We start from the raw sequence: 25,143 nt of genomic DNA on the forward strand, positions 1-25,143 counted from the left end.
ATAAGCTTTGTTTCTGTGCTTCTAAATAATGTCAAACATGAATAAAGATAGAATACTGTATCTGCATACATCCTTTCCATTTTAAGAATAAAGTGTTCCATTCAATATACTGTATTTGTGTAAAAGTTCTTTCTATGTACATGACTTAATGTAGTCCTTCATGTGAATACCATATATCATTTATAGGAATGGATTTTCACACATCTTAAAATGTTGTGCTACAAGATAACCAGTTTATTTTCATTTCATCAACTTTTGTGGCCTGTATTGAAGAAATACATGAAATCAGATACATATAATATATTAATCAATAATTAAAACAAAAAATGAATTTACATGAATCTAGAAAGAAAACATGATGAACTAGTGGGATTGATTTTGTTATTGTAACACCTGAAAATACAGTATATTGAAGCAGAAAGAGAAAATAAAAATATTAATTCAAAACTAGAATAAATCAAATTACATGTGGTCTATGTAATATAGATTATCCTAAAATGTCTCTTATGACCACACATCAGACTATAGTGTAGTACTGGTTGACATTTTATCCAAGTATCAAGGTCAATTCCAAACAGCAGTTTTCAATCATTCCATTTGGAGGTGACATTGCCATGATAATTCTCTTCTCCTTGCCATTGTAATCTCATTAAACAAAATCTGAAAAGAGGAAAAAAGTTGTCTAAAAAGTGGAAGATTAATTATTCATTTATTGTTTGTTCATTGTGCAATTGGCTTACAACTTACACTGAGATAAGAGACAAGACTGGCTACATGCTTTTCTCTCATTTTTCTCCTATTGTTCATTTTGTAACTTCTCAGGCTTTGAAAAACTATTTAATACTACCTTTACAAAAGGATATACTCATTTTCTCATATGCATGTCTATTTCAACATCCTTAAATTAATTTTGGGAAGTCAAATAAATCAAGAGCATATTAAACAGAGTTTTGCTGTTTTGGCATAATAGTTAAGATACTGGAACTGAGCATAGTCTTGAAAACAACTTCTCCTTCTCCTTCTTCTTGAGATTGCAAAGTGTTTGGAAGTACAAGAAACTAGAACTACATGTTTTAGTATTTGAACTTACTACTTTTATGTATTCTGCCTATAATACCAGAACCTCCCAAGATTCCATGCCTTCCCTTGGGAACAAGTAGATAAAGTCCCATGGAGATGGGGAGGTGCAGAGGGGAGTCTTAGATTTTTTGTGGCTGTGCAATATGATCAAGGCTAATTCCTCACTTGTGCCCTTCTCCCTGTTTGGCTGGGACATAGCATTTCCCAACAAGTCTATGCTGTATGTGGTGCTTTTTCAGGAGGCAACTGGACTTTCTTGTTTTATCTTTTGAAGATGTTTTGCTTCTCATCCAGGAAGCTTCTTCAGCTCTGATAGGATTATGGGGAACGGGAGGATTTATGTTTCTTGCAGACAGCTAATAATTTGCATTCTTTTTAGGGGATTGTTGAAGTGAAACATCTTCAAAAGAAAAACAAGAAAGTCCAGTTGCTTCCTGTAGAAACACCTTTGGAACAACCATGTCTGGATGACTGAGAATTTTTACAGACCTATTGCAGAGTTGTAACACACAAACAAGTGGGTTAAGAATGGGAACAAAAGCATTACAAAATCCATACTGAAGTAATCAAATGGTTGCAAGCTTCCACAGGCAAGATAATTAAAAATTAATAAAAGTTAGATGAAGGAATAATACATCTGGAATTCAAGCCTTGTCTGTCCACATAGTGTTAAAGTATGGAGAACTTATAGAGATGCAAATTGGACCCTGTAAGGTACAAAATAAATTGGCCAAGCGTGAATTTGTCTTGCTAGTTACACTAAGGTATTTTACTCTCTGCATTTTATTTAGTATTGAGATTTTTCAGGGGGATAGGTGTCGAGAACAGAGGTAACTCTTAACTTTTTTGTATGCAAAGATTCAAACACTTTTGTTCCAAAGCAATACAAAAAGAGATCTAAATTACACTGAGATACCAATTGCATTCTGTGATGCATTTTTCCTCTTCTGAATATATAAGTACTCTGGTATCGTGAAGCAATCTTGTAATGGTTAATTCCCGTGAAATCATTCATCTGAAACACATGATCTGTTAGTACTCTTTGTGAAGATCAGGTTTTGTCTTGAAGCAAGCTGAAATGATAATGCCCTTCATAGAAACATGGCAAGAACTTTAAGTCTGCAATATTATCCTGCACTTGATTTATAACAACAGGATAATATAAATAAACAGGATAACTAAAAATACTATGGAGAAACAATTCTATGTATATATTAATGGTTCTGATAATAAGAGTTTGAATCATATTAATGAGAATTGGATTTATACATGAAGAATGTAAGAAAGTAGGGGAAATATGCCAGCTCACTTTCAAATTCTATTTTTTCCTCTATGGAAGTGCAGTCACAAAATAAAAATGTACATGGATTGAAGGTAAAAATATATATATCCAAATATTATCTTCTAAAATGAGCATAGTTTATTACTATAATGCTTCCTTCTCGGCCCAACAGAGTTGGATCCCAGTTTCTGTAGGTACTTATGGGGTCAGAAGCGAGTACTACTAAGAGGAGTTCTTTATTCCAAGGTAATATAAGAAAATAACATAACGGCATAGCATAAAATAGTAATCAAAAAGTATTCAGGAATACTGAAGAATATTAACCCAAGGAAAGTAATTCAAATGTTCAAGAATAAGACATTAAAAGATAGAAAGACCCGTACAGCCTCTGCCACTCAGAGAATCTTACACAGCTGAAGGCAGGTAATCTATGAGAAGAGTATGAGAACTTGATATGATGGGGGAAAGAAGCCTCAATAATCCTTTTAAAAGTTTGGTGTCTTTGCAGCTGCCTCTTATAACATTAATAAAATCCTGAGAAAAAACTACCTGCAAGTATGGTTCATATGTTCAATTAAACCCAAAGTGAGGGGTCCTTGGTGTTCTCTGAGGTTGGTTATTTTCTTGCAGACATTTCATTACCTAGACTAGGTAACATCTTCAGTGCTAGTATTTGATAGAGATAAAGTCACCTTAAGTTCCTGCGATTACGATATATGTTTGCCACTGCTTTCTTTTAGCATGATTTTTCAATAGCTCTCTTTAGTCAATAGCTCTGAAATCTTCTGGTGGTCTCTTACCCAAACACCAATTGAATCTCAGCCTGCTGTTGGGGGTTTGTAAAAATAAAATATCAGGGAAGGTCAGCTAGTTATTGCCACATTCTTGGTGCATCCCATTTTTTTCTGATCTTGAGAGAAAGGTCAATATGTGAGAAATAACTGGAGAATTTCCTAAAGAAGAAAGGGTGATTAGTAAAGTCACAGACCTCCCTCTATCAAAATAAGATTGAAAAGATGAAAAGAAAGCACAAAGGGCTGGATTGTTCCACTGCCAGTTTGTAACTGATTTTTCCTGCATTTATAATGCTCTTTCTGTGTTTCTATTATACTTTGTATCTTTACAATTAGAGAGTCCCATTAAGCATCTTCTTAATTATTTATTTTATATTATTAATATTTATACTATTGTGTTTCCCTTAAACCTCTTTAAAATAGAGAGCATTATGTAGGCATGTAGATCAATTTGCTACGGTTGGAACAGTCACACAAACTCAGTGAACTGTGTAAAGCTATGTAGTGATCCAACTTCAAAGGGGGAAAGGTGAATTCAAAACGTACATGAGGATGCATGTAGCACCTGCTGGCATATCCTTAAATGCATAAACACAGCTGCTTTAAGGAGTTACTGACAGGTGCTAAATGAGTGCCTTCACGCAATGAAAATCAGCTTATCCTTGGATCTTTGCACAATTTTATTCTGTATGTGTTTATTTACTAAGATGCTGATAAAACTATATTTACCATATTGTTCAATAAAAATTAAGATACTGATATTTGGTATTTTGGCATGCTGGGCTCTCATCAAAGAATATAAAAACATATTATTTCAAATTTACTCCCCTTCATAGTTGGGTTTACATACTTGCAGACTTATGTAAGCACAAATCTGAATCTATATCTACATGTAAAAAGATGATAAGTAATGATCTTCTCTTTAGTTGTTAAACTTCACACCTGGACCTCAACTGGCCTCCAAACATTTAATTTTTAATTAGCTCTTGGATAGACTCTATTACAGATTTTTAAAAATGCTTACTATAGAGCAAAGGACAGAATGTAGGATTCTGCAATTGCATTATTTGATTCATTGTATTCAAAATTAACTGTAAAATTTCTTTATATATCTGTTTAAGTTTTAGCCTTAAGCTTTCTATTCCAAAACTTAGATATTTTTGTCACTCCAAACCATTCCTTTGCTTGCTTGCTTGCTTGCTTGCTTACGTGCTTAGTTAGTTAGTTAGTTAGTTAGTTAGTTAGTTAGTTAGTTAGTTAGTTAGTTAGTTAGTTAGTTAGTTAGTTCATTAGATTTATAGGCGGCCCTTCTTCTCCCGGATTCAAGGTGCTTGCTTGCTTGCTTGCTTGCTTGCTTGCTTGCTTGCTTGCTTGCTTGCTTGCTTGCTTGCTTGCTTGCTTGCTTGCTTGCTTGCTTGCTTGCTTGCTTGCTTGCTTGCTGGCTTGCTGGCTTGCTGGCTTGCTGGCTTGCTGGCTTGCTGGCTTGCTGGCTTGCTGGCTTGCTGGCTTGCTGGCTTGCTGGCTTGCTGGCTTGCTGGCTAGCTGGCTAGCTGGCTAGCTGGCTAGCTAGCTAGCTAGCAAAAAGTGGGAAGAAAATTATGAATTTAGATTGGGGAAAACCTTAGCAAAGGTGGGAATTTATTTGCACTCAACATGGAATTACAGAACTATTCAGGACTTTGGACAGAGCATGGGCTGATGTCTTGGTTACAATTGGCAAACTTGTTTCAGCAAAGTTCTCTGAACTGATTAGTATAGTAGAAAGCTTTCTTGAATCTTATTAAAGGAGAAGTAAAGTTGTATCTCCTTTGTATCATCCTGATAAATAAATGAAAAGTTTCACTGAGATTGTTTTCTGAATTGAGATCTGAATTATAATGGTGAATGAAGTTGTCCTAAGTAACTTTGGTAACCGAGCTAAGGGAAGTTATATAGGATATTCAGTACATGCTATGCAACATTAATGTGGCAATACTAGATGTGAGATAATTGGACTTTGTACATATGTAACTACAGCCTTTGATAGCAATGCAAGATTAAAAATGTAATTAATAATACCAACTAAAATGAAAATATTAAGAAGCAATAGGATTAACAAAAACACTCATCCAGATTCTATTATAATACAGTGGCCTAATACAAAATAAGCCCTTTTCAGGGGGGGGGGGGAATCAATTTTTATGGATGCATGCAAATAAATATGCAAGATGGAAGGCTGAGGAGAATCAATGCTGCAAATATATTTTACCTAATGTCACTCTCAGCAACCAAGTTAACTGACTTGATTTATACTAAAAGGTCCTTGAGTTGTGAATTTGAAAAAGCAAATTAGATTTCTATGCACTGCGAACAAGATGATTTATAGAATTGAAAAGCAATTTTGAGATGCAGATGTAAGTCCACTAAATTAGAATCTTGAATACAAGGATCACATTAACCAAAACAAAACAAAAATGTTCAGCAACTTGTTACCTGTAAAGAAATATAGAAAGATGCCTCAATAGTTGCATTTCTACAAAGAGACAGCTTGATCTGGAATAAACAACAAAACTTCACAATGTATGTAGTTGTAGCCTTCATCTGGAAGTGAAAAAAATATGACATCAGCTCTGTCTGATGTTCCTTTCTTGAAAAATCAAACAAAAAATATTTTGCTATTTACTTACAGCAGACTTCTCTTTCTGTTAAAGATGATTGGCCTATCTATTTTTGTTTAGAACTAATGGCTGGAAGTCATATATTTGTCACACAAAGTCATATTTCTATGTTTTTGGTTTAAAATATTTGGAATCCAATCATCCTCATTCTCTAACTCCCAAATGTGAACTTATTGTGTTCATAGAGTTGCATAAGAGCAAATATTGCTTTGTACTCTTTAATATTTTATATAACTTAAGGGAGTAACATGAGTGGATTATAGTGGCTCACCATACTTCTTTTCAATTGCATATTCATCCATTGCAGCAGGCAATCTTATATTTATTTATTTATTATTTATTAGTTGGGTTTGTATGCCACCCCTCTCCGAGGACTCGGGCAGCTCACAACATATCAATGTACATATCTAAAAAAATCCAATTAATATCACTAAAAAACTTTAAAAACTCTAATAACATTTAAAATCATTAATTCCCATTCACACAGCAAGATATACTACACTCGTCGACCAGGGGGCTAGGGTCTAATGGCCCCAAGCCTGGTGGCACAGATAGGTCTTTAAACTTTTACAGAAGGCAAGGAGGGTGGGGGCAGTGCGATTCTCTGTGGGGAGCTGATTCCAGAGGCCAGGGGCCCCACAGAGAAGGCTCTTCCCCTAGGTCCAACCAAATGACATTGTCTAGTCTACTTTTATTATATGTCTATTTTTCCACATAAAAAGACTACCCATACTGCAGAGAAGCATAGGCCATCAGCGCAGGGATCACTTCCTCGAACAAAATGAAAGTTAGCACTTAATATAGGAAAAGTATAGGAAAAAACCTGAGAGAACAAGAGATGAGATTTAATCATTTTTCTACATAAATGGGAAGATACTCAACCACATACCTTCTCTACAATTACCGGTATCTCCATGGCTAGAATCATCTGGTTTTCTTGTTATAAATTTCAAAATGGAATCATTTTCTTCTTTTGGAATAAAGTATTATTGTTATTATTATTGTTGTTGTTGTTTTGTTGTTGTTGTTGTTGTTATTATTATTATTATTATTATTATTATTATTATTATTATGTCAGTACAACACAGCAAACAAGATCACTATGCTGGATTTCGTATTTCATCACCAGTCGGGCGCTTTCCAAGCACCTAGGACTGCGTGATGTAGTGGCGAATTATGTTTGCCAATCCCAGTAAAGTGGCCTTTTGCAATTGACAGATGGAGATTGTGTCAATTCCAATGGTTTTCAAATGTCCGCTGAGATCCTTTGGTACTGCGCCCAGCGTGCCAAGTACCACTGGGACCATTTTAACTGGCTTATGCCAGAGTCGTTGCAGCTCGATTTTTAGATCTTCGTATTTCACTAATTTCTCTAGTTGCTTCTCCTCAATTCTGTTGTCTCCTGAGATTGCGATGTCGATGATCCATAGTTTCTTTTTCCCCATGATCACAATGTCTGGTGTGTTATGCTTCAGAATTATTATTATTATTATTATTATTATTATTATTATTATTATTATTATTATTATTATAGCAAATTAATACTAAAAACTGAATTTCACATTTCTTGGTATAAATTGTACTCAAAAATGAACACAGCATTAAAGACTCTAGAAAATTGATTTAATTAAATATTACTTGATTCATATTTAGCCTGCATTTTTAGTGGAGTAAGCAATTCCTATTTGATTATATATGTCTAACCTAATATCTTTCTGCATAGAAGTATTGAATTTCAGTATCTAATATTTTTCTGTGACATGACAAATGGATTTATATATTAAAATTATATTCTTGGGGTTTTGCTTTTATGTATCTTTGGATTTACATAGGTATCTAATCTTATTCTGTTTATAAAAAAATTCAAGATATGTCTAATGAGAATCCATATATTTTGTGAAACACATGTTCTTGTAGATTGACAAATGCTCACAAAACTCAAATTGTTTATTGCATTTTGGACTATGGTTGTAACTCTTCCAAGTTTATGCAATCAACAGTATCTAATTGTTTACATAGCACTATGATTTGTATCAGAAGTGTTAAATTTATTTTTAAAACCTCTTTAGAAGGTTATTGCTACATTAGTCTAACAAAAAAACTTAACCCTTCTAATTAGGATTACCGTATTTTCCGGCGTATAAGACGACTTTTTAACCCCTGAAAATCTTTTCCAAAGTGGGGGGTCGTCTTATATGCCGGATACTGCGCCCATTCCACAGCCGCGGGCGGGAGGAGGCCGGGAGCGGGATTGAGGGGGGGAGCGGACCCGCGCTCACTTTTGGCTCCGGGGACTGTGGGTGGCTATGGCGCCGAAAGGAAAAAGCGCTGCTGTTGCTGCTGTCGCTGCCGCTTGAGGCGGCGGCACTCGAATCTGGCGTGGTGGAAAATCTGGAGGCAGGCAAAGATTTTCCACCACGCCAGATTCGAGTGCCGCCGCCTCAGGCGGCAGCGACAGCAGCAACAGCAGCGCGTTGATGAAGCCGGCGAGGGAGCTCCGGAATCGGTTGGCGCTCGCCCGACGCCTTGTTTTTTTATTTCCCCCTTTGATTTCTCTTCACAGGCGGGAGTTCGGGAGGCAAGGGAGCGCTCGAGGAGACAGCGTCTTGCGGCATCGCTCAGCAACTTCTTTTTCCTTTCGGCGCCATAGCCATCCACAGTCCCCGGAGCCGAAAGTGAGCGCGGGTCCGCTCCGCCCACCCGGTTTGCAAGCGGCGGAGATCCCGGGCTGCTTGGCCAAGCGGGGCTTCCATTCAGGACGGGGGCAGGAGGGAGGGAGGGAAGGGAAATGCAGCCCTTTGCCTCAACCCGCCGGCTCCGGGGACTGCGGGTGGCTATGGCGCCGAAAGGAAAAAGAAGTTGCTGAGCGTCCCTTTGTCGTAAACCCGACGGGAGGCGATGCCGCAAGACGCTGTCTCCTCGAGCGCTCCCTTGCCTCCCGAACTCCCGCCTGTGAAGAGAAACCAAAGGGGGAAATAAAAAAACAAGGCGTCGGGCGAGCGCCAACTGATTCCGGAGCTCCCTCGCTGGCTTCATCGAAGCGCTGCTGTTGCTGTTGTCGCTGCCGCCTGAGGCGGCGGCACTCGAATCTGGCGGATAGCTGGCGAGGCGCCGGCTAGAGGGCTGGCCGCCGCCGCTCCCGCCGCCGGCTTTGCTGGGGTGGAACTGCGGGGGGTAGCCGGCGTAACGAGCCCTTGCCGCAGCTATCCGCCGCTTCTTTCTTCTTCGCCTTGCCTCCGCTACTCCCACCGCCGCCTTTGCCTCTTGCCCGGCGGGGAGAGCAAAGGCGGCGGCGGGAGTAGCGGAGGCGAGGCGGAGAAGAAAGAAGCGGCGGATAGCTGCGGCAAGGGCTCGTTAGCCGGAGCGTACGCCGGTACCCCCCGCAGTTCCTGCCGCCGGGAAGCAGCCCCTTTACATTAGCGGTGGCTGCAACGGCACTGGCGATCCGGCCGCTAGCCGCTCCGAGCGGTGTGGGAACGCCCACCCCTCTCACAGTCCGGTCCCGGGCTGACAGTAAAGGGGCTGCTTCCCATCCTCCTGCCAGCTTGCTCAGAAGGAAACCTTCTGAGAAGGAGGATGGGAAGCAGCCCCTTTACTGTCAGCCCGGGACCGGACTGTGAGAGGGGTGGGCGTTCCCACAGTGCTCGGAGCGGCTAGCGGCCGGATCGCCAGCGCCGCTGTAGCCACCGTTGTGGGAGGAGCCTCAGAAAGAAAATAAGAGAGAGGGAGAGAGGTGATTCTTGAAGCATATGGTAAAAAGCACCCAAATAATAAGAAACACCCCCCCCAGCCCACACCTGTGTTTGAAAAGAATAAAAGAGAAAAAAACCCCAGCCCTCAACTGGTTTTGGAAATGGTTCGAGTGTGTATATATACATACATACACACACACACACATAAGGGGGGGAGAGAGACAGGGATGGAAAAAGAGGAGAAGTGAGAGGGAGAAGGAATGAGGGAAAAAGGGAGGAAGAGAGAGAAATGAGAAACATGAGAGAGAAAATGGGGAAAGACAGGAGAAGAACCCAGAAATGAGACAGTGGTATAAATTTGAGGAGGGATGATTGATGATTGACTGTATTTATAAGGGGATGTTACATGGGATTGTATATATGAGGGGGTTATTTATGTGTGTGTGTGTGTGTGTGTGTGTGTGTATGTATGTATGTATGTATGTATGTATGTATGTATGTATGTATGTATGTATGTATTTATTTATTAGATTTGTGTAATTTTGGTTGGTGGTGTGCCCCAGGATTTTGTAAAGGTAAAAAATGTGCCGCGGCTCAAAAAAGGTTGAAAATCACTGCTCTAGCAGGTGGTAAATCAGCACTCCTTTTAACTGACAAGGGACCCATTTCCCAGACTTTGATCATTTCCCCAGGTATTTTTGTACCTACTTGACCACCATTATTAGTGGTTGCAAAATTGAATGTTAAACTGGATGCATTTATTTCTGCCTGTTTGTATTTGTTCTTATGTTTAACCATTGAAAATGTACTTTTCCTCCAAAAAGAATCATCTTTCCATATTTCTTAGGCAACATTTTAAAATAACTTTAAAAGCTGAGGTCATATTATTCACCCTGCTCTGTATCATAGCACACTGCACAGTACTGAAAATTGGCAGGGTCACTAATTAAACCCGACAAGTTAAAATCTGTTTAAGTGACATTGCAAGAGGATAAAGACAGAAAGTGCGGAAAGAGGAAAAAATGGATGGGCTGTTTGGATTGCCATATCATGATATCACATACAGATTCTCATTCCATAATAGATTCTCACATAGGTGTCAGCATGCTGCATGTTAGACTGAAAGATACCTGCAGAATAGATGGTAGGAGAAAGAAAAATAGCCAGGTTCACCTTTTTGTGTTGACAAATTATGATGAGTTATAATAATAAACTTAATTGTGGTGAGGAGAAATATGAGAGGCAGACAAGACAGATAGACAGAGACATATGGAGAGATAGACAGAAGAGTGCTCCCACTTGGCTCTCTCTCTCTAAATAATTCATTCATAATTTTAACAATAAGATCTTCATCATTAGTAATTAAAATATTGTGTTATCATGTTCAGAAATGATTTTTTTCTCAATGCAAGTACATCATAGACCTAGACTCAGTTTTTGACAGTCAGAAGAGGGGTAGTCTTATACGGCGAGTATATCTCAAATTCTATATTTTAACTGGAAAAGTTAGGGGGTCGTCTTATACGCCCAGTCGTCTTATACGCCGGAAAATACGGTATATATTTAAATAATAAGCAAGCAAATTATCTCTAAATCCTGTCTGACCAAGTGACATTGTATCTGTAAATTACAAATTAACTTATTCTCCTAAATTAACATAAACGTTTCTAGGTGAAACTTTATAAGAGTCATTACCAAAAACTGATCATTTCCTTGAGATAGCACAATATTGTTCTAGACTGATTCAGAAAACAACTTATACTTTGATATTACACGGAAAGTCATGATAAAATATTCTTAAACAGCAATTGCATAGATTATGTGCCACTAGAAATGTAATGAAAATTAGATACTTAATTCTGATAAAATTATTCTGAAGCCTGAAAGGAACTTATCATTTTTAGCTTCCTCACAGATAGAGATATACAGTGGTACCTCTACCTAAGAACGCCTCTACTTAAGAACTTCTCTAGATAAGAACCGGGTGTCCAAGATTTTTTTGCCTCTTCTCAAGAACCATTTTCCACTTACAAACCCAAGCCTCTGAAATTGTAACCGGAAAAGGGAGGGAGAAGCCTCCGTGGGGCCTCTCTAGGAATCTCCAGGAGGAAACAGGGCCAGAAAAGCCTCTGTGGGGCCTCTCTAGGAATCTCCTGGGAGGAAACAGGGCCAGAACAGGCAGGGAGAAGCCTCTGTGGGGCCTCTGTAGGAATCTCCTGGGAGGAAACAGGGCCTCCACCCTTCCTGTGGTTTCCCCAATCACACACATTATTTGCTTTTACATTGATTCCTTTGGGAAAAATTACTTCTTACAAACTTTTTTACTTAAGAACCTGGTCATGGAACGAATTAAGTTCATAAGTAGAGGTACCATTGTACCTTTATTGGATCAGGATTGGAAATTCAGGTGTTTTCTTACTGAGAAATGGTCGCAGGGTAATTGGAGTCAGTCATACTGTTACAAGGTAGGGATTGGATGGAGAGATGTTAAAAGAGTGGGTGGATCATATTGTGTATTATATTATTATATTATATTATATTATATTATATTATATTATATTATATTATATTATATTATATTATATTATATTATATTATATTATATTATATTATATTATATTATATTATATTATATTATATTATATTATATTATATTATATTATATTATATTATATTATATTATATTATATTATATTATATTATATTATATTATATTATATTATATTATATTATATTATATTATATTATATTATATTATATTATTATATTATTATTCTGTCTTTTCAAGGAATCCTAAGTAAAAGATAATTACTATTATTGACATTTCACAACATTTTCCCCATTTCCGGAGCTGGCATGGGTGTGATCTGTGAACGACGCATCCACCCCACAGGTCGCCAGTTTGACAGCCTTTTCTATAGGCTAATTCCAATCAACGTCCTGACAACTCTGCTTTATCCAGTTGAGGAATTCCTGGCTTTCCCATCAGCACTCTTCATCTCAGCTCTAGGAAGTAGAAAGAAATATAGCTGTAGATCATCTAGTGGTCTTACTTGGACATTTTATTTGTTTGTTTGTTTGTTTGTTTGTTTGTTTGTTTGTTTGTTTGTTTGTTTGTTTGTTTGTTTGTTTGTTTGTTTGTTTGTTTATTTATTTATTTATTTATTTATTTATTTATTTATTTATTTATTTATTTATTTATTTATTTATTTATTTATTTATTTATTTATTTATTTATTTATTTATTTATTTATTTATTTATTTATTTATTTATTTATTAGATTTATATGCTGCCCCTTTCCGAAGACTTGGGGCGGCTTATAACATATAATAAAAAACAATTAAAAAACAATGGCAAATCCAATTAATTAAACTAGATAATTAAACTAAAATCCCCAATATTTTAAAAATCAAACATACATATTCAAACCTCAGCCATAATAACATTCATTGGCCAGGGGGCCAAGATCTAATTGCCCCAAGCCTGGCAACATAAGTGAGTCTTAAGACTTTTGCGGAAGGCGAGGAGGGTGGGGGCAGTGCGAATCTCTGAAGGGAGCTGATTCCAGAGGGCCGGGGCCCCCACAGAGAAGACTCTTCCCCTTGGCCCCACCAAGCGACATTGCTTATTGAGAAACCTCACCATCAAAGGTGACACCAGACAAAACATAGAAAAATTCAAAGAAGTTGTGCAAATTTGGAAGATATGGAGAGACTTGGTCCATAGAATCACCAGGAAACAGACAAAACGTCTTCTTAATAAATAAATAATTAATTAATGATAATTATTATTATTACTTAATAATAACTAATTATTTAACATCAATCTTTTCCTTTCTGCTGAAAAGTCCTTCATGTTGAAAGTGACTAATTTCCATTGTCACCTAGGCCGGGATAGTTCAAATACAATATTGTAGGCAATATTGTAGACAACGGCTACATATTATTGTAGACTGATTACAGTACAGTATATTTATGACTTTTCATTTCTTTGCTAAGGTCAATTTTCTGTTTTGTTGAGCTCTTCCTTATTGTCTCTGATGCTTTCCAATCTTTCTTCTCAAGTATTGCTTATTGATGGTGGGATAAAGTTGTTCAGATGTGATGGCTCTTTATTAAGCTAGTTTGCCTTAGGCATTTCCCAGACATGTTAAAACAACCTTTCCATTTTATTCCAGGAAAAGTATAAAATTACAAGGTTTGCAGAACTGCTAAGTTAGAAGTGCTGGTGTCTTTTTTCCATACCCAATATGGAGTTAAGTAATGACATACTATTTTGCTAATTGGGCTAAGGTGGTGCTACCCTTAAGACCACACACCTTGTTTGCTGAACTGAAGAAAATTCACTTTTTATATACATTTTTATGAAATACAATGTCTGTAGTAAATTGGGACAAAAAGGTAATATGACTGTTCAGTCTTTTTCAGGCTTATATTGCCCATGTAAGCAATTAGGTAATGAGCATCTGGTTAGCATTAATTTCTAGCCAGATATTATTAACTTTAAACAAAAATCAGCAGAATGCAGCTTTACCTTGATAGTCTAGTATAACACTGTAAAAATGGATGGTAAAACCAAAGAGTGCTATTTATCTTAAATAGGGATGTGGAAATATTTTGATGTTGTAAATATGAATGCTATTTTGCATTAAACAAAAACATTGTGGAATCCGACTATTTTTTAGTAATTATGGTTATTTTGACATGGGAAATAGCCAAGGTAATTATATTTCAAAATGGAAAAGTATTACTACCGTGTTTCCCCGATAGTAAGACCCCCCCGATTGTAAGACATATGGGGGGTTTCAGGGGGGTCGGCTAATATAAGCCATACTCCGAAAGTAAGACATGTGTAAACATGCCCCCGTGTGCCCCTCCGGAGGAGCCCCATCTCGGGCGGAGCAGCCTGAGGGGTCCGGTGCGGCGCTGCCTCCTCCCGCGCCCCGCCCCCCGCTCGGCAATCGGCCCGGCCGCATTGCTGGCGTTCCAGGCGGGCCACCCGGCAGTCCAGGTTTCATCATTCATTTATCTCGGCTCGGAAATTATGCGGGTCTTTCAATCCTGCTGCTTCTTTTTAGCTCATTTCCTCCTTTTTTTCGGTGCCTTTCATCAGCTGATGGACCCCAAACATTGCAGACCCTGTGCTTTTCTGACTTACCCTCGTTAAGGATGGAAGGCTGAGTCAACTTTGAGCCTTCGGGAACACGACCCTTTCAATTTTTTTCCAATATAAGACATACCCCGAAAGAAAGACATAGGGGGGCTTTTGGGGGTAAAAAGAAAGTAAGACACTGCCTTACTATCGGGGAAACACGGTACTACTGATATCAAAGACTAAATTCAAGAAATGTGTAACAAATGTTTCTCTTTTACAAGAATAGACAATTTTATATGTCTCTATTATTAATATACTATTATTAAGAGTATGACATATACTATATATACAATACATATACATCATACACACACACACATATAAATAATGTTATATATTTGGGTGTCTTATTTATTCAGCACATTAATTCGTAAAGGAGCATATTTATTTTGTTTCCTCTGTTTAGTTTTATAATGTAATAATTAATTAGATTATGTGTTATATATATTGCTGTTTTTACTTTTGTATGGTGTTTTAGAGTATTTTTGTTTGTTTGTTTGTTTGAAATTGTAATTTTTAAAGCAATTGGTAGTTTTTAATCTTTTGGATGACTCTAATTCAAGAGCCCTGTTCTCCATATACATGTATATCTCTGAATGCCAAAAACTGCCACTCAGTCAGATCCCAAAGCGAGTATCTGAATCGGCTGATCCAGAGACTTATGGAAAATAGCTCAGTCCTCAGCTGGTACCACCTGCTGAAAGTATCACATCAATCTTTTCAATCTGACAAATGGTTTTTAGACAGCTCTTCCTAACAATATTCAGGTTGTCATGGAAAGGATCTGTGGCATGGAAGATGCAGAAAGTCAAAAGTATAAATAAAAATTGGACTGTCTTCATGTATCTTTATTCTAGCCATCTGAATGTTCCGTCATGGAACCTTTTGCTATAGAGCTCTATTTTTAAGGTGCCTTATACAGTTGTGCTTTGCAAAAAACATGAGGACACAAGGAAAGTAGCTGTTTAATGTACTTGCTAATAAAACATAGAAGTCTTTGTTGTTTCTTTCCTTGCCCACCTTGTAAAGTAGTTTTCTCCTTAACTCCCTGTTTCATAATGCGTTTAATTAATATTTAAATGCTAAATATTATCCGCTGGAATGTTACAGAATAATGATGTTGAATGGATAAACATCTTACATCATTTTTAATCATATTAAGTAATTAACTAGAGGGAATCAATATAACATATTTAAAAAGTATACAGAAATTACAATTCAGTGTTCAGTGTAGATACCAGATATGGGAAAACCCAGAAACAAGCTTTCTTAATTTTTTATACTGTAAAGAGAATGACCTGGAAAATGCACATGTAACTCTCCTTAGTGATCCAACCCCTGCAAGTAGCAGCATGTTTAGTAAGGACCTGTTTATTACTGTGAACCTGTTTATTAACCAGAATGCTATGAGTTTTATTCAAAAATAGCAATCTCCATTGCAAAAGCCAAACTAACTTAACTGGAGAAGCCTTTGCACATTGAGATGGAATCGTAGGAAGAACTATCAATGCATTTTAAAAGGAACAACTAGTTTGTCTCAATGTTAGACCATAGAACCATGATGGTGAACCTACAGCAAGTATCCCAGAGATGGCATGCAGAGCATTCCCTGTGGGCCCACATGCTGTCACCAGCTGCTTTTATGGGTTCTGTCATGAACATGCAAAAGCCAACTGTTCTGCCAGAACCCGAAACAAAGCAGCTAGCCGGGACACATGCATGCCGGACCAAGTGGCGCACAACAGAACCCAAAAGAGCAACTGGCCACCACACACATGCGCAGCAACCAGCTGCTCTCTTTCGTGTTCGGGCACTCCGGTGCACGTATGCCCCAGTTCAGCACTGGGTGCCAAAAATATTAATCATCATTGCAATGAAACAATAAATAATTATTTAACACTTGTCAGTCTTTTACTTTCTGCTGAAAAGTCCTTTACATTGTGTTGTGGTTGGCTCTGGCCCAGCTTCTGCCCCAAGGAATGTGGAGGTGGATGCAGGGAAAACATCAATATGTCATAGGTCTGTTTTATTACCGACAGAGTCAGGTAGTGCAGTTTTTTCGGACGAAGAAGAAGGTGGTGGTGACTTGGAAGAGGGGGGCTTGGCACACAGCCCAGGAAGCCAATCTCCATTTTCTTCGGTCGATTCGGATGAGGAAGTGTTAGACCTATGCATGAGCAGAATTATGCATAGAAGAGACCAATTGAAGAAATATTACAGGAGATAAGAGAGGCCACCTGTGTTTTGGTGGGGTTCCAGTAATTAGAGCTGCTGATATAAATAGCAGCGTGCTGGCTTGGCCATTGTGGAAGATTATTTGATCGTTGTTTCTTCAGGACCGTGCCTTGCGGTTTCCAGACTTTATTTGTTGATTTTTCACAACTTTGAAACCAAAGCAGAGCAAAGTGTGGGAGTCTCACTTTGTGGAAGAAAGAGAGTTGTGACGTTCCTTCACAGCTGCTAGCTCAGTACTTAAGAACTGATTAAGGGGATTGTACAGACTACCAGGTTGTTTTGGGACAAGTGCTCTTTGCAATACAAAAAGGGTGCTTTTTTTGTTTTGAATTTTTGTGATAAAGAACATTGTTTCTGAACTTTCAAGTGTGTGTGTGTGTGTCTGAAATTTGTACCCTTGAATTTTCAGGAGACTCATACCATAGAGCCCGGCAGAACACATTGGAAGTAATTAACTTCCATTATCATCTTATATAATGCCAGCCGTGGAATAAAAAAAATAGCAATCTCCCTTGCAAAAGTCGAGCTAACTTAACTGGAGAAGCCTTTGCACATTGGGATGGAATCAGGAATAGGAAGTAGGAAGAACTATCAATGCATTTTAAAAGGAACAACTAGTATGTCTCATAGCCCTGAAATTTGCAAGAATTTTTAAATTATATATAATATAATACTTTTATATAATGTGTAGAGGATTTATGTAATTTTCCATGTAGATAGCAACGTATTAGAAAATACAGTGGTACCTCAAGATACGAACCCCTCGTCTTACGAACAACCCGAGATACGAACCCGGGGTTCAGAAAATTTTTGCCTCTTCTTACGAACTTTTTTCGTCTTACGAACGCCAAACCCGAACTTCTGGGTTCGGCGTTCGGGAGTCTTCTGGGAAGCCCCACAGCCCGGCTGTCACCTTTTAAAACAGCCGGGGGGCTTCCCAGCAGCCTCCCGAAGCCGAAGCCGGAAGTTCGGGTTTGGCGTTCGGCTTCGGGAGGCTGCTGGGAAGCCCCCCGGCTGTTTTAAAGGTGACAGCCAGGTGGCGGGGCTTCTCGGCGGCAGCAGGTTCGTAAGATGGAAAACGTTTGGGAGGCCGCTTTGGGTTTTTGGCTGGGAGGGAGGGCAGGAGGTCCCAGTGGATAACACAAAGACAGTCTGCTGCCGCAGACCCCTTTATATTTTTGGCTGGGGGGGAAGCAGGAGGTGCAGGATCAAAAGTGCTGCGGTGGGGGGGCTGTCGGGACACCCCCCACCCCAGCACTTTGAATCCCGCCGCTTCTGCTGGATACGGGCGATGGATGGGACGAGCTGCCACAGCCACCGGCTTCCACGCCGCTCCTCCCACCCATCGCCCGTATCCAGCAGAAGCTGCTGAATTCAAAGTGCTGGGGTGGGGGGGTGTCCCGACAGCCCCCCCCCCAGCATTTTGAATCCCACCGCTTCTGCCGGCAGGGAACAGAATGGAGCCTTCCATGGCGGCTGCCTGCTGGGCTGGTAAGGGGGGGAGCTGAGCCCAGCCCCGTGGCATTCGCTTTCCTCCCGCCCGCAGCCAACTGATCATGGGCGGCTTCCCGATCTCGGAGAGCTTCCTGGGCATGAAAGCTCGCGAATGCAATAAGGACGAAAGCCAGGAAGCTCTCCGAGATCGGGAAGGAGCCCACGGTCAGACGGCTGCATGCGGGACGAAAGCGAATGCCTCTCTTTGTTGCGCTTCTGCCAGCATGGCCTGGCTGGCAGCGGAAGATGTAACCGAGCCCACGGGCTCCCCCTCTTACCAGCCCAGCAGGCAGCTGCCGTGGAAGGCTCCGTTCTGTTCCCTGCGGCCACGGAGCCCGGCCCCGTGCTTCCTGGGCATGAAAGCTCACAAATCCAACAAGAATGAAAGCCAGGAAGCTCTCCCTGGCGGAGACCGCCGGCCCCTCAATCGGGCCGGCAGGAAACAGAGCGGAGCCCACATGGCTGTGCTCCATGACGGGGACCACTGGCTTGCCTAGCGGGCTGGGAGGGAGGCGGAATATGGGAGGAGGAGGAAGAGGAGGAGGAGGGAGGAAGGAGAGAGAGAGAGAGGGAAGCCATTTTAAAAGGTGACAGCCGGGCGGCAGCGTTTTTTTGCGGGGGGTTTTTTTGTTGCATGGATTAATTGACTTTACATTGTTTCCTATGGGAAACAATGTTTCGTCTTACGAACCTTTCGTCTTACGAACCTCCCCCTGGAACCAATTAAGTTCGTATCTTGAGGTTCCACTGTATAAGTTTTAGCCAGGTTCTGTATGTCCGATTAACTTTAAAGAGATAATAAGTAGTGGTAGGGAGATACTCTCCCATTCAAAAATATCAAGCTAATAAAAACTAAGTATCAACTAACTAATAAATATGAAGTGTTAAAAATTAATTGCCTGAAAAATTAGACATCCTAAAACCAAATGCTTACCCTAGTCTTGCATGCACATACATAATCATGCACTATTCAAGCTCACCCAAACCTGTGCATGCATGCACATATAATTACTCTCATCTAAATTATTCATGTATAAACACGCACACTTTGTATTTCACGTACAATACTTGAAAATTTAAAAACACAGCAAAAAAGCACCATTTTTGTTGAGTTGATGAGCTAAGTTGCCTTATTCTTAGGAAAGCTGCTACCTGGGACAGATCTGTATAACCTGGGACAGATCTGCATAACAAGAGAGGAAATAGAAGAATAATTCTTTGCAATATTGAACTGTTTTTTTCCTTCTATTTGCAACAAGGAAATGAATCAATCATTCAATGAAACAAGGATCAGTTAATCATAAATCATCATGTTTTGCAAATGCATCAACAGTACTGAGATAGATGTATGAATGGTGTAATTCATGACAAATAACTTGAGAAATATTTGAGAAAGCTGAGCTCTCATTTCACATATCAAAAGGGTTTGGAACAAACAGCTAAGATGCTAGTGGGAGCACTCTTTTTCTTAAGCATAGTGACAATTCATAGTGAAGTGTGATGGATTAGGACTGTTTAAATCCATGTTCTTTCTCAGTAACATTGATTCAATTACGTTAAGAAGATTTCCCTCTTAATTCGTTTGCTTTTCTATGTTTATCTCCTTTAAAAGGGAGAAGGTTTTTTTAAAAAACCATGTAAACTGGTAAATTATGTTTGCTTTGAAAGGGAGACAAATTATCTCATAGGTTTGTATATGCTGAATATGGTTTTGATAGTTAAGTATGAGCAGTCCTCTCAATGCCTACACCATTCCTTCTTGTTTCTTGTCAAAATCCTTTTTAAAAAGAGGCCACATGTGATTTGTAATCACCTGATAGCGACACTGTTTATACCACAACACTTTTTTAAAAAGCATTAAGCATTTTTAAAAGGGGAGGTTGCTTTTGTTAAAAAGAGAAAGAAAGAAAGCGAGGGAGGGAAGGAAGGAAGGAAGGACATGTGTTATACAGCACTCAAGTTTTCATTTAGCAGTCAAAACAATATCAAAAGCCATAGACCAAGCTTGTAGAGTCAAATACATCATAAGGGCAATTCCCCCCCTTCCAACAATTATAGAATCCTTGCTTTAGAGACTTATGGTGAAAAATATAAAACTTGAATCTGCAGAGTGAAGCTGTATTGTCCAACCTCGAAAGCAGATTGGTTAAGATTCCATGATCACTGTTATAAAAAGCTGCTAAAAGATACAGATGAAAAATTGGGATTTTGACCAGGATGTTGAAAAAAACATTTCTCACTCAATCCTGTACTTTAAGACTGATTTAAACAATCATAAATGTTTTGACTGAGAGCACCTGCACAACTGTTTGGCAAAAATGAGATATTTGAGAATTGGGCAGTAGTTTATATACAGTTTTTATTTCAGTGAAATGGAATGCTGTCACAGCTATTGCTTCAAAGAAGCCCATTCCTCTTTTAATATGGTACTAATACATTCTTGGAGCTATCCAATCAATACTCAGCAAAGGGAGCATACAAATGTTCTAGCATAGTTCTGTAAATACTTTATCTCTCTTATGGTTGAAATAACCAAAATAAATTGCATAAAACCAGATCACTGGACACTCCCTTGAAACTGTGCAATATTAATGTCTAGATTGAAGGATATATAATTCATTTCACTGCATAAATACTTAACCAACTTGTCACATCAAACCTTCAAGGGTTTCAAAATATTTCTCATGTAGTCTAGATGGGGAATAGAAAATAAGAGCTATTCTAATTATTTTACTTGGCAGAATTAATAGGCAGTTCTAAAGTGGAAGTAATTAGTTCACGCAAAATAAATTTTTAAAACTCAAACTGCAGGTTGCTTTCTGGAATAATCAAAGTAGAAACAGTACAGAAATTACTCTGACTTGCAAGTAACTTGGTTAAATGTTGCCAAAAATCTGAAACAAAGAAAACAATGATAGAAATGATTTCACCCAATTCCAGAGAACCTGCTATATAAAGTGGATGGGGGGAAGGTTTTTTTTTAATAAATAGGGATTACTTTAGCATTAAATACATGCCAAAAATGAAAAATCCATGACATTTTCAGGATTGCCCCAACTGCTTTGAGAGAGTCATTTTCCGGGTTTGCTCATACTGGTGACTGTTCATAAGCCAAATGGTCCAGGTGCTTGCTTTTGGGATATGTTTTCCAAGGACCAAGTATTAAAACTTTTTCTTGGTGCCTCTTGAGGGAAACATTAGCATGAGTTGAGTGATCTGGTTAGATAAATGGATTCTTTCTACAAAGAAACCATGACATAGTAAGCTGTTACACAACCATAGCAAATTTTTCTAATATAATCTCTTCCAGAACACTCTGTTTGCAATACATTTAGATCTGAATCTCAAAAACTAAAACCAAAGATCAATATATATTTTATGCATAAAAAGCCAAATTAATGGAGGAGGAGGAGTGTATCTGAACATTGGACATAAGCATCTAGGGCTATTCCCTCTTGAGTCATTCCCCATTCTTTTCCTTCTCCAGAACTATATGATAAATCAGGGAATAGGCTATAAAGTGTACTTGGGAGGTGACATGTTGGCAGAACTTTTCATCTCAACATTCCATGTAAGATTGGGTTTGGGGAAGGAATTCTAATCATTTAAGACAGAAATTCCCCAGGGCATTCTAGACTCCACTTTTACTGTCATAAAATTGACTAAGAATGAACTAAACACCTTAGAAAGAAATAGGTGGAACAATAACAGTCTCATTTATCAAAGCATGATTCTCGAATGGTGCAAATGTTATAAATTCACCAGGTCTTCGGTCTTCCCCCTTCCTGTAACCAATACTCGGGTATTATAACCAAATCTTACTCCAGTGATTCTTTAAGAAAGAACTATATATGTCTATAAAATCCATACATCATCTTCCAGTAGAATATTTTAAAATGGGAATTGCTAAGAGAGCCAGTTTGGTTAAGGCATTAGGCTAAAAAGGAGACTGTGAATTGTAGTCCTGCCTTAGGCACAAAGCCACAAAGACCTTAGGCCACCCACTTTCTCTCACTCCTAAGAACGTATGGCAAACCACTTTTTAAAACTTTGTCAATAAAATTGCAGGCAATTGCCCAATCAGGAAAAGGACATGCTTGAACAGAAGGGGGAGGTTGCAGAATGTGAAACGCTGCTTGTAAACCCTTTGAGAAAATTTATATTTTAACTAACTTTGCATGCCGTATAATCAACTTTTTCTATAATAGCTCAAGGCAATTGACTTGACATTTCTGACTATGGAAAGGCATGAATGAAAGACACTGCTTTAAAATGTTTGTGTAATTTAGATATAATACAAATTATTCTATCAAAAGTACTGATTTATTTTTTCTTGAACACTTGTTAATAAGAAAAAACAGTAACTGTGGAATTGTCCTTTTCTTTGTTTACAGACATTATCCAAATGTTACATCTATTTTTGTTCCCGAATTGAACTTCCTCTTATTTGCATTTATTTTTGAAAAGAGTAAATTAAATCAAAATTATTTGTTGCAGAAATGTTGTCTAAGATTTCCTTTTAATTTTTTCTCTAGTGGTCTGTTTGCTGGCAACATCACAGAAATGCATTATTTGGAAGATGGTACTAGCACTGTTGTCACACGTAATTATACGGTAAGCTTTGTGAATTCCTGTGGCTGGAAGTCATTGTATCATATAGTTTTATAGTTGAAGGGAAAGAATTGGAACCATGCAAATAAAGAGAGTAGTCAATATTTGGTTTTAGATTTTGGTTGCTGTAGTTTACTCACCCCTTTGTTCAAAATTCACATCTGTAAAACAAAGTGTTCCAATCGAACCATGATATCGAACTACAGAGTCGACCTTCTACAGGTCCCATCAACTAGACAATGTCACTTGGCGGGACCTAGGGGAAGAGCCTTCTCTGTGGGGGGCCTGGCCCTCTGGAATCAACTCTCCCCAGATATTCATGTTGCCCCCACCCTTCTCACTTTCCATAAGAGTCTAAAGACTCATCTATGCAACCAAGCTTGGGGTTATTAGATTCTACCCCCCGGGCAATGAATGTATAGTAGGTTTGTTTGAATGACTGTGTACATGTTAATAGGCCTTTTAGTTTCTTTCTAAATGTCATTCTTAATTTTAACTTAATTATTAAATCTTGATGTATACTGCTTTTATATGTTGTAAGCCTCGGAGAGCGGCGGCATATAAATTTTAATTATAATTATTACTATTACTATTATTATTATTATTATCCTTTTTAATATTTTATCTGTAAACCTTTTCAAGATTCCTGAAATAAAGAACTAGCTGCTAAAACATATGGCAATAATAATAATAATAATAATAATAATAATAATAATAATAATATCAGGACTTTAAATAACAATAAGATTTGTGCACTTAATGCTGTTTGAAAATGTGCCTGTTAGAGGTTTCAAACAAGTTGAAAGCATCTACTGTTGCAAATATATAGCATGAAAACCAGATTTGGAGATATGGAAGCTCTCAAAAAAAGATTTTAAAGATTTCCTGGCTTTCTTCAGTACAGGAGATAGAAAGACCATTTTAAATTTATTTTTCATTTTCATGGGATCAGCCTCTGAAAATATATTATAGATGAGATTCTGGAGGAAGAGTTGATGAAAGAATTCAAGCTTTGCCTGGCTAACAAATACAGTGATACCTTGTCTTATGAACTTAATTGGTTCCGGGAGGAGGTTCGTAAGGTGAAAAGTTCATAAGACAAAACAATGTTTCCCATAGGAAACAATGAAAAACCAATTAATGCGTGCAAGCCCCCCCCCAAAAAAAAAATCGCAAAAACGGCACTCCGCCGGGCACTGCCACTGGGCTGTCACCTTCTGAAACAGCCTGGGGTCTTCTTGGCGTTCTCCCGAAAGCCGAACCCGAAAGTTCAGCAAAAGTTCGGGTTTGGGTTTGGGAGAACACCGAGAAGCCCCCCAGCTGTTTTGGAAGGTGACAGCCAAGTGGCGGTGCTTCTCGGCATTCTCCCAAACCCAAACCCGAATTTTTGCCAAATGTCCGGGTTTGGCGTTCGGGAGAACGCTAAAAAGCACCCCGGCTGTTTCGGAAGGTGACAGCCGGGCGGCGGCACTCAGCGGAGTGCCCATTTTTGTGATCCTGGGAGCTAGGGTTTCCCATGGAGGGGAGCCTCAGGGGAATCCCAGGATCGCAAAAATGGGTGCTTCACTTGCAATGGAAGTCCGGAGGTGGGGTATCCTGGTGGTGGGTTCGTAAGGCCAAAAAAGTTCATAAGAAGAGGCAAAAAAATTCTGAATCCCGGGTTCGTATCTCAAAAAGTTCATATGATGAGGGGTTTGTATCACAAGGTGCTACTGTATTAGCTTATGCATGCCCCTTACAGACTTCTTAGAAAAGCGGAGAAGTTAACTGTAGATAATTTAAGGTTGAAAATTTGGGGGTTAAGGGAGGAAACAACAGAGTCAGGTAATGAATTCCAGGCATTGATCACTCTATTGCTGAAGTCGTATTTCCTGCAGTCTATTTTGGAGCAATTTACATTTAGTTGGTATCTATTATGTGCTCTTGCGTTGTTGTTGTTGAAGGTGAAATAGTTACTAACAGGAAGGACCTTATGGTATATGATTTTATGAACTACAGTTAGATCAGTTCGGAGGCGACGTAGTTTTAAATTGTCTAATCATACTATTTGCAGTCTGGATGACTAAGGTAATTTGTTACGAGAGGAGGAGTGAAGGACTCTTCTTGTGAAGTATTACTGGACTCTCTCGATTATATTAATAAC

At 38.7% G+C, this 25,143-nt stretch overlaps 1 protein-coding gene across 1 annotated transcript in view; it reads left to right on the forward strand.

The window, feature by feature from the left end:
- ADAM12 (ADAM metallopeptidase domain 12) overlaps window positions 1–25,143 on the forward strand; it is a 350,980-nt gene that overhangs the window by 169,633 nt on the left and 156,204 nt on the right. Inside the window, exon 4 of the mRNA XM_070752490.1 lies at window positions 22,925–23,003. Within this exon, the coding sequence (XP_070608591.1) occupies window positions 22,925–23,003 (79 nt within the window). The remainder of the gene's footprint in view (window positions 1–22,924; window positions 23,004–25,143) is intronic.

The sequence above is a fragment of the Erythrolamprus reginae genome, chromosome 5 (assembly GCF_031021105.1).
Source record: "Erythrolamprus reginae isolate rEryReg1 chromosome 5, rEryReg1.hap1, whole genome shotgun sequence".
Taxonomy (NCBI): domain Eukaryota; kingdom Metazoa; phylum Chordata; class Lepidosauria; order Squamata; family Dipsadidae; genus Erythrolamprus; species Erythrolamprus reginae.